Source organism: Triticum urartu, chromosome 2 (genome assembly GCF_003073215.2).
Source record: "Triticum urartu cultivar G1812 chromosome 2, Tu2.1, whole genome shotgun sequence".
Classification (NCBI taxonomy): Eukaryota; Viridiplantae; Streptophyta; class Magnoliopsida; order Poales; family Poaceae; genus Triticum; species Triticum urartu.
The window spans coordinates 455,087,568-455,097,909 of NC_053023.1; the positions used below are offsets into that span (position 1 = coordinate 455,087,568).

The 10,342-nt window shown below is 41.9% G+C and overlaps 1 protein-coding gene across 6 annotated transcripts; it reads left to right on the forward strand.

The window, feature by feature from the left end:
• The first annotated feature begins 1,313 nt into the window (after window positions 1–1,313).
• Window positions 1,314–4,992, forward strand: LOC125537850. Of its 6 annotated transcripts, XR_007296126.1 has the most exons (8): window positions 1,314–1,795; window positions 1,885–1,980; window positions 2,286–2,337; window positions 2,805–2,975; window positions 3,063–3,182; window positions 3,291–3,481; window positions 3,562–3,718; window positions 3,832–4,992. XR_007296126.1 is itself a non-coding variant. In XM_048701166.1 (6 exons), exons 3-6 carry the CDS (start codon window positions 2,935–2,937, stop codon window positions 4,090–4,092), a joined length of 579 nt encoding a protein of 192 aa, XP_048557123.1. In that variant the 5' UTR covers window positions 1,879–1,980; window positions 2,286–2,337; window positions 2,805–2,934; the 3' UTR covers window positions 4,093–4,992. The 6 variants fall into 6 exon arrangements, 3 of the variants coding, with proteins under 3 accessions (XP_048557123.1, XP_048557124.1, XP_048557125.1); XR_007296124.1 differs by having other exon boundaries at window positions 3,291–3,718; XR_007296125.1 differs by having other exon boundaries at window positions 3,291–3,718; window positions 4,594–4,992.
• Window positions 4,993–10,342: the final 5,350 nt, after the last annotated feature.

The window sequence follows — 10,342 nt, forward strand, 5'->3', positions numbered from 1 at the left end:
ATATGTTTGTTGAAATGTTCATGCATCTGGTCCTGTGCAATATGGAGATGTAAGCCTTGCCTTGAAGATGTTGATGTTGTATTTAGTCGTACAGATGTAATTTGATCTGTATTCTTTTCATGATTGCTGTTGAATTACATAGTATCCCTGGAAATATTATGTTTAAAGGCACCGTTTGATGTATTGTACTTCCCTTTTTTTACTATGTAGCCCCGTGGTCCAGCTGATATGGTGCCACGGTTCTGCTCGGGCGCCATCGCCTGAAACCATCTACAGATTTGTCTTCTCACTAGCTGTGGGTTCTGTTTCATGCCAATCTATGTGGTTATCCCAGGTTTCTACTCTCATACTTTTCTAATAGATCATTTGCTGTTATAGTCAACTTCTTCTGCATATATTCCCATTTTGATCATTTTCTGACATTAGTAATGGAAAACTCTATTACCTTGTAGCAATTGAAGGATGGATAATAATTGTCTCAGGAGTCAAAGAAGATGCAGAAGAAAGTGATCTCTATGATGCTTTTGCTGAGTTTGGTGAGGTCAAGGACTTGCATTTGAACCTGGAGCTCCGCACTGGATATGTCAAGGTAAATTTGATAGTCTTATTAAAATAAAGGAGGTCCCTTCTTTGCTGGTGGTGCAATTCCGGATGAGCCACACGAAAGCAAATGTACTGATAATTTGGTACTTGAAGCTATGCTTACCGCTTACCAGTCTATACTGAATTATGTCTTGAAGTGGTCATGTTTAGGAATTTGGATCAATGTTAGTGGTTGGATTCCTGCAAAACCGTGATCAGAAAACTCTAAAGGACATGAAATTGCTTGATATATGCTGTGTGCAATGCTGCAAGTTCTTGAATACAAAGTCAGCTTCTAAGCTTTACTATCTTTACTTTCATTTTAGCCATGCCTTTTTCTTCTCACCAATTTGTGCAAGTATCATGGGGTGTGACAGGCAGTTCTGTCGAAATAAGCACCAAGAGTTTGCCCAAAATTGCATTCATCTTACTGTAGTGGCACAAATGGTCGAGATTATTGTTTACAGTTGCGAAGAAAGTTTCTTGCCTACATATACAACTGAAGATTATGCCAAATATGTTTTTTTTGTTTGTGAAGAAGCTCTCTAATTTCTCACACCTGTGTTTATCTGCTCAACACAGGGATATGCATTGGTTGAATATGGAATTTTTGAGGAAGCACAAACTGCAAACAGAATAATGAATGGGACAGAGCTGTTAACAAAGACTATCCATGTTGATTGGGCATTCAACAGAGGTCCTATACAGAACGTCACGAGTGCAGGGTGCGAACTAAACGTGTTTTCTCCTGCATTTCCTATGGTTGATAAATCTTTGTGCCAATTTGATATGATACTTAATTTGGACCACATGCTTGTTACTGATAGTGTCTTCTTTGTGTGATCTGTGTTTACATTCTATAATTGTATACTTGTCCTTGCCATTGCCCTGTCCTGAAATTCTTGCAAGCTAGATCTATTGTTTTTCATTTGCTCGCTACTACACAACAATATTACTTCTGTAAACCTAATAACCTCAAAGATTATAACGTGATTAAATAGTATTTCCTGGAGAAGGTTCAGCATTGGTGCTCTTCCATGTCAGCTAGAGGAGAAAGATGAAGAGGAGCCGCTTCTCTGGCCAGACCCGGGGTCGGGGCCGGCACGCCACTGACATATCTACGCCTGCGACCATGGCCACACGCATGGGCTGACGCCGCTAATGAAGATGCGTACCCTTAGCCACGAATTTGTCCCTGATCCCATCCATGCAGGTGTTGATCATTGCAACTTCTAAACACTCCTTGTCTGTTTCGATTAATTGGCTTCCTGCTTTGTTCACTGATGCAAAGCATTTGTGCAGGTGGGCTTCGCTGCCATGGAATGACACCTCTGATCTCCCATGTAGATGAGCTCGGGTTCATGGAAGCCATGTCCAAGCAAACTGAGTGCTTTGAAGGTACTGACTAATTAACTCACTCATGTGATCAACAAGCAAGATTTCTTTAACGACATGAATCAGCATATCTGATTTTTTGTTGATTGATTTCTTGTCCTTGACCATGTACCTGAGCTTTAGCTGAAGTAAGATGTTTCGGATTTTGCAGCATCAGTTGTGTGATACCGCTATTTGATTCTTCAAAAACTCTATCTCTTATTCCCCTGTTTCGTATTCTAAAATCCTGATTGTGATGTTTAATCTGTACAATTACTTCTAAGTTTGGCAAGTTATATATGGATCTTGACCCATCTCTTGTGGAAAAGGTTTTATAGAAAAGGAATCGGAAGCTCGGAGAGACCTCACGTGAATCAGCAGGTTTGACTCCTTTTAGTCTTTGGTTATATTCAAAGTGGAAACCCATGAAATGTCGGGATCAAAATCCCAGGTCGGATGGGACTGTGGGCATTCATGATTACTGTACAAGTAACTGATTTCATGGAACATGCTTCTTACTTTCTTGTCTGAATGCTTAATAGTATATTACCCTTGCAATGTGATGGAACCAGTAGACATTATACCATTGAGTGTATGAAACACTGCACATATTTTTCTATTTTTTACTCAACAACAACCAATGAGTGGCAATGAAGGGTCTCTTACATTTATTAGCAGTTCCAACCATTTCCGGAGAACATACAAACCAGAAAAGTGGAAGCAAAACAAAATGTGGATCACATTTTAGATCTGTTGTTGAAAACAAAGTTTCTATCAGGCTTTCGATATGTTATTTCCTTGTTCTGATCGGCATAAACTGAATTCTCTTATTTGATTGTGCGGTGCAGGCAATTCCCTATGGGCAAGCCTTAAATCATTATCTTGAACAGATAGTTTCACTTTTTCACGACAGAATATATGCTGTGAATGAAATCGGCCTTGATGACCGCTATTTAGAATTTAGGCAAGTGGAAGGAGATGGGGAGTGTTTCTACAGGAGCTTCATATTTTCCTACCTTGTAATTGTCCTTCTCCTTGTCCCTTAGTATACTACAGGATTCATGTTCCCTGATCTAACTCTCTTTGTTTATGCCAATGTACGACAGGAGCAAGTTCTTGATAGGAAAGACACAAATGAGGAACGCCGCCTCCTTGCAGCTATCCAAGAGTTGGCTGAGGAACCTGCACGTTTTGGATGGGCCTCTGAATTTTCTAGGAGCCATGATGTAAGTTCCTGCCTTTTTCCACATTTTTGTTTTTTCCTTGGATAAACATATTTGTAAGGGACGAATACAATTCTCTTCAAGTTATTCTACATGTCAAAATGAATTCAGGTTAATGTCAAGGGCTTGAAAGGTGTGAGGGAAGTAAACATGGATCTGATGGTGATGGGAATCTTTCTTATAAAGAAAGATACATAGGGTGTATGATCTGGTGCATATTAGATAATCAAAGTTGATGCATTGTGCACCAATCTGGTTGATGTTTACATAATCCAAGCAGATTTACCAATTTGAAGAGCCATGTATTATTGTAGCTTCCTCTCTACATCAAGTACACATAAATATAATGCCGAAGAATGTAGTTTATTTTATTGTTCTGCAGATCTTCCCCGCGAGGCGCTACAGATCAGATGGGCGCTGTTGTGAAGGCCGCGAAGGCGTGGCAGGTGGCATGGGTTAGCATGTGGGTGGTACCACCATGCTGCTCTGGACGTGCATTGTGGTGCTGCTCGTGGCGGCTTTCGGAGGGAGACAGAGTGGTATGTGCTTTTCTAAACATATATATTCCTGAAGAACCTTTTTGTGGTCCTGATGAATTGAGCGATCTGTTCTCTCGTGTCTCTTCTCCTTCATTTCTACCCTGATGCGGCAGAACATAGAGAATTTGGGAGCTACTTGGGTTTGGATCAGCAAGCCATGTCCGTTTGGTTTGGCAAAGGAAGGCCTTTTATCCTTTTTCTATAATGCCATGAACATCTCTGAATTTTTACACTGGTTCCAGCCGATGCTTAATATTTTTTCCAACATTTTTGTGACTGGAGCCCACACATACATAGTCATGGATCTGATTTTGATTTTTGGACCTTGCTATTTCACTGATTTGGAACATTTATATGCAGTTCTAGGCTTCTAGCTAGATGGATTAATAGATATGTTGGACCTATGCATTTTATATTACCCGCATGGATCTATGTTTATTATTTGATGCTCCTCTTTATCCTGGAGAAGAATTTTTGCAAAGAGTTGTCATTTTTGGAGATATGGATTTGTTGTCACTTCAGCAGTATGCTTTCAGTGCTACAAAGTATGCAGTGAATTAGATTAGATTGATGATAGAACTGTTGGCAGCACCAGTTTAACATATGTTGATTTCTGGCCCATCTTTATTTGCTTCCGAGTTAAACTATGAATTTGAAAACAAAAAAAATTATACATTTGTTGATGCTAAATTTATCAGTCCTTTTGTTTTGATAATCACCTCCTGCATGTGTTCCTGGGTAGTTTTCTTACTGCCACAGCTTGGTTGTTCTAGCAGGATAATGTATTTTTTTATGGAAAACACGGATGAGTAATTACATGATATATTATTAATATTAAACTATGTTGTTTCTCTGAAACTAACTTTGTATTTCAGCTTTGGAAACTGTGTTCTAACCTTAGTTCCGACAAGAGGGCCACTATAATCACCAACTGGTTTGAGTTTTGTCACCACGCCAAAATTCGTGAGGGAGACATCTTATGCATTTGTTTCAGGATCACTTCAAAGCGCAGCCTGGTTTTCACACTGCACCGCCTCTAGATGCACCATCGACGACACTGCAGGCCCTGTGTTAATATAATCTAGCACTAAGTACTCTTAATTATGCTCTATCCTGTGACATCCTATGGTTTGCTTTTGGTCCTCTTATCACATGCTTTTCAAGACGCTAAATTTATTTGTTGCTTATGTAAAGTGCACTATTCTTAGTCAGATGTTTCATGTCCAGATCCATAATGCCCTTTCTGTGTATATATATATATATATTTCTATTTCTGCTGCTAAGTTTGTTAATTAAAGCAATCAACCCAAACGCTAATTATAATAGGAAAGAGCGTTAAAGGGTTGACTACAACCAGGCACCGCCCAGCTCTCCCTCAAGAGGCGCGCCACGGGCGCGCCCTAACACCTAGTGACAAATAATGTAATGCGGGAGATAAGGGTTTGTGATGGGTACTTGGTATGTTGACTTGCGTAGACTCCCCGGCAACGGCGCCAGAAATCCTTTTTGCTACCTCTTGAGCACTGTGGAGCAACGTGGGCCCATGAGGGTGGAGGGCGCGCCTGGGGGGGAGGGTAGGCGCGCCCCTACCTCGTGCCCTCCTGGTTGCTTTCTTGACGTAGGGTTTAAGTCCTCTGGATCATTTTCGTTCCGAAAATCACGTTCCCGAAGGTTTCATTCCGTTTGGACTCCGTTTGATATTCTTTTTCTGTGAAACTCTGAAATAGGCAAAAAACAGCAATTCTGGGATGGGCCTCCGGTTAATAGGTTAGTCCCAAAAATAATATAAAAGTGTATAATAAAGCCCAATAATGTCCAAAACAGGATATAATATAGTATGGAACAATAAAAAATTATAGATACGTTGGAGATATATCAATATATCAAGGAAAGACTTGATAGAGCCGTCTGGTCCCGGAGCTGGTGCATAAGATTTCCATCATACAAAGTGATAACAGGAGATCCTAGACACTCAGACTATTGACCTGCGACTATACATATGGAAGGCGCAGATAGAACCATGAAACCTCAAAGAGGGAACCATGGCTTCAGATTTGAAGCAAAGTGGTTGCAGGAGGAGGGATGTGAAGAGATAGTCAGGAATGCATGGTCCGACGCGTCTTTTCGAGGCGAAAATGATTTATCTCAGATACTAAGAAGAATCGCGGGAGATCTAAAAAATTGGGACACTAATGTGTTAGGGGATCTAGAGAAAAGAATTAAAACAATAAAAACTTTTTTTTCATGCTTATGTGTCAGAAAGGAAGAATAAGAATACTATCAAGAGACTAAGGAGAGAGGATGGGACATGGGTGGAGTGTGAGGAACAATTGAAGGAGCATGTTGCTAGCTATTTTTTTAATCTGTTTACTTCCTCGACAGGACCAAATAAGGAAGAAATCTTGCATGCAGTCTCTCCAAAAGTGACTACTCAAATGAATCATAGTCTATGTGCGGAATATACAAAAGAGGAAGTGAAAGAAGCTTTGTTCAATATTGGTGACCTGAAGGCGCCAGGACCGGATGGAATGCCTACAATATTCTACAAGCAGTTCTGGCAACTGGTGGGCAATAAGTTAACAGGGGAAGTGCTGAAGTTCCTTCGAGGTGGAGAAATGCCGGAAGGATGGAACGGTACCACAGTGGTGTTAATTCCAAAAATTTCAAACCCAGAGACCTTGAAGGACCTAAGAACAATTAGCCTCTGCAATGTCATTTACAAGGTGATCTCTAAAGTAATTGCTAATAGATTGAAAAATATTCTACCTTATATTATATCTCCGAACCAAAGTGCATTTGTTTCAGGTAGAATAATTTCAGATAATATCTTATTGGCCTACAAACTTACCCATTTTTTGCAGAGAAGGAGAAGGGGTAAGGTAGGATATGCTGTTGTAAAGCTCGACATGAGTAAGGCTTACGACCGAGTAGAATGGACATTCTTGAAGGAAATGATGTTAAAATTGGGGTTTGACAGTGAATGGGTAAACCTGGTGATGAAGTGTGTTGCAACTGGGAGGTACCAGATCAAAGGTTAATAGAGATACAACATAGGTAATTGGAAGTGCTAGTGATCGACTAGAGGGGGGGGGTGAATAGGCGATTTTTATGTAAGTCTTCAAAACATGGAAGTTTTGAAGACAAACGATAGAAATAAACCTATTACCATGCAGCGAAAGGTAGACTACACTAGGCAAACCATAGTCAAGTATTCAATGAAGTGAAAGCGCAATGACTAATAGCAGCTAGGCAGTAAGGATCAGGTAGGAAGATATTGTGAAGCCAATCAGAACAAGTAATCACCCAGTCAAGCCAAATGGTGATGCAATCGTACAATGACTTCACAAGGACCAACAGTAAGTAAAGGGAAGGAAAGGATGAAACCAGTGACTCGTTGAAGACAATGATTTGTTGGACCAGTTCCAGTTGCTGTGACAACTGTACGTCTGGTTAGGGAGGCTGAGATTAAACTCAGAAGACCTCGTCTTCACCTTATTCCCCTTGAGCTAAGGACACCCAGTCCTCGCCCAATCACTCTGGTAAGTCTTCAAGGTGGACTTCCAAACCTTCACAGACTTCGTTCACCGGCGATCCACAATAAATTTGGATGCTCAGAATGCGACGCCTAACCGGCTGGAGGATTCACAGTCCTCAAGTGTAATAAGTCTTCAGATCACACAGACAGGAAGACTTAAGTGATGCCTAACACTCTTTGGCTCTAGGTGGTTAGGGCTTTATCCTCGCAAGGAATTCTCTCTCAAAGGCTTCGAGGTGGGTTGCTCTCAAACGACAAAAGCCGTACTCTAACTCTGAGCAGCCAACCGTTTATGGTTGTAGGGGGTGGGCTATTTATAGCCACTAGGCAACCCGACCTGATTTGTCCGAAATGACCCTTGGTCACTAAGGAACTGACACGTGTTCCAACGGTCAGATTTCAAACACACATGGCAACTTTACTTGGGCTACAAGCGAAGCTGACTTATCCAACTCTAGACAAGATTTGCTCTCATAGTCTTCACTCGAAGACATAGGATTTTGGTTAAGCATCACTTCAGTCATTCTGACTGGTTCTCTTGGACCCCACTTAACAGTACGGTGGTTCCTATGACTCAACAAAAAAGAAAAAGAACGATGAAAGAACTAAGTCTTCACGCTCCATAGTCTTCATGCGATGTCTTCTCTTGTCATAGTCTTCAATGTGAATGTCTTCACATACCACCTTTGACTTCAATGTCTTCATTCATTTTTAGGGGTCATCTCTGGTAGGAAAACCGAATCAATGAGGGACTTCTACCTGTGTTATCCTGCAATTCTCACAAACACATTAGTCCCTCAACTAGGTTTGTCGTCAATTCTCCAAAACCAACTATGGGTGGCACTAGATGCACTTACAATCTCTCCCTTTTTGGTGATTGATGACAAACTAGTTGAAGCTTTCAACGGGGAATATAATATGTGAAATTGTAAAGGATAGGGAATTGTCTTCATAAGTTGCAAGGGCTCCCCCTAAAGATGTGCATATAAGTAATTTGCTTTTGGAATGCAAATGCACATGGCAGGTTGTACTTATGGAGATCCTCTTCAACTTATGATGACAATTCATCATGCATGAAAAGTATGTGAAGATAATGACATGCATAATGAAAAATGGACGTCTGCAAAATGATCTAAGTGCGGAATTTATCGTCGCACATGCAGAATTTATCATCGCATCATAGAATGGCAAATAAGTAGCAGACGACCATCGAGTTTAAGTGTTACAACTCAAAAAACCAAATGTATCAAAACGAGAGTTGTAAACACTAGGCAAAAATATAAAGCAACCGCCCATATGGACCCGCTTGAAGACTATCGAACTCATACGCTTCTCCCCCTTTTGTCGGTAAGGACAAAAAGGTTTGAAGACATAGAGCATCTACTCGTTCCCATGAGGAGTAGGTGAAGCAGCAAGGTCATCGGTGTTGTTAGGCGGTGCAGACGAACTCGGGGCAGTGTCGATGCGTGCAGAAGTAGGGGCGGTGAAGTAGCATCGTCTTCGTCATCGATCACTCTGGCATTCACAGTTGCCGCGGAGGAAGAGAACTCAGAGTCTTCAAGAGACGGAGTTCGTCGCAGCATAGTCCTTCTTGGAGGTGTTGAGTCAAACTTGAAGCGTTCAGAGAAGCCATCCTCTTGAAGATCATCTTCAGAACACATAAGCGTCAGCCCTTTCCATGTACGCCGACATGTTTCATGGGCAACAAAGGCATTCTTGGTGGCAAGATTGCGAATCCTATTTACGTCCACCAAGAGGCTTTGAATTTGGCACTTCAGCCAGTCATGATGCCTATCCTGTTTCTGATGAAGGGCAACCAGAAGCTCTCGGTCATTAAGAACACGAGATCGCTTCTTGGGCCGTTGGGCAATGGTGCTGTCAGTGGCTTCAGTGAGGGCACGGTGAGGTGCATGTGTAGTGCCAACCAGAGGATAAACACGAGAGACTGCTTGAACTCCTTCAATGTTTTGAGAGAAGCTTTGATTCTCAGCATTCTGAAGACTAAGAGGCTCCTTGGCAGGCTCTGGATAGATGGCTTCAACTGACATATCAACGTCGGGCAGAAAGATCCGATGATTGCGAGCAGAGGGCTGATAGGTGACACCTGAGTGTAGTTTGATCAGCCGCATAATCCATGGAGCGTAAAACTTCAAGCCAAAGAGATCAGATCCTGATGCAGCAAGTTGGGGAATAAAGAAGTCTTGTGCATTGAAGCTTTTGCCATGAAGAATATGAAAGACCAACGTCTTCATTGCACCTTCTAGGTTGGCATGTGGAGAATGTCCTTTGATGGGCCAGAGAGTTCGCCTTATGATGTGATAGATAGTACGTGGCAGACACTCAAGGTCTTCAACATAGAACTCCTTAGGATATTCAGCATCTGGAGGCAAAGACTTCATCATGCTAAGCATCTGACTCATATTGGGCTCAGGCTTGTGGAAGATACTTTCCATAGCAGCACTGTGAAGCTGACAACCAGGTTCATAGAGATCGCCTGGAGTGGGCAGGCCAGTAAGCTCAATGATATCAAAGGCTTTGGCTTCATGATGAACATTGCATGTCATCCACTCAAGGACCCAAGTCTTCGGATCCCTGTTGTAGCCACGGATATGAAGAGTGGCATAGAATTGGAGCAGCAATTCTTCATTCCAGTGCTCTTTGTCGGTGACGAACGGCAACAATCCAGACTCTTTGAAGCAATCCAGAGTTTCTTCCAAGCAAGGCAGACCAGTTATGGCTTCAGTGTCAAGACGCATATGTGGGAAAATGCGACCTTGATTGTACAGAATGCATGAGTAATAACTGCGCTGCTAATAGCTCCAGAACCAAACAGAAGATATTCTTGCCCTTGAGTAGGGGTTCTTGGCGCTATTGAACAAGGTGTTGTGTGCCTTGAAGCCATTGATATTGAACGATCCGGATGCAGATGCAATGCCTGGAAACCTGGGCAACCTTGGTATTGGCTTCTGAACCTGAGGCATGTGCTCAACGTGATAGTCAAACTGAGGACCAGCAGCAGGCGGAGGAGTCAGAAAAGGCCATTTGACAGTGACAAGTTGGCCATAGTTGAATGCTTGCTCGATAGTGTG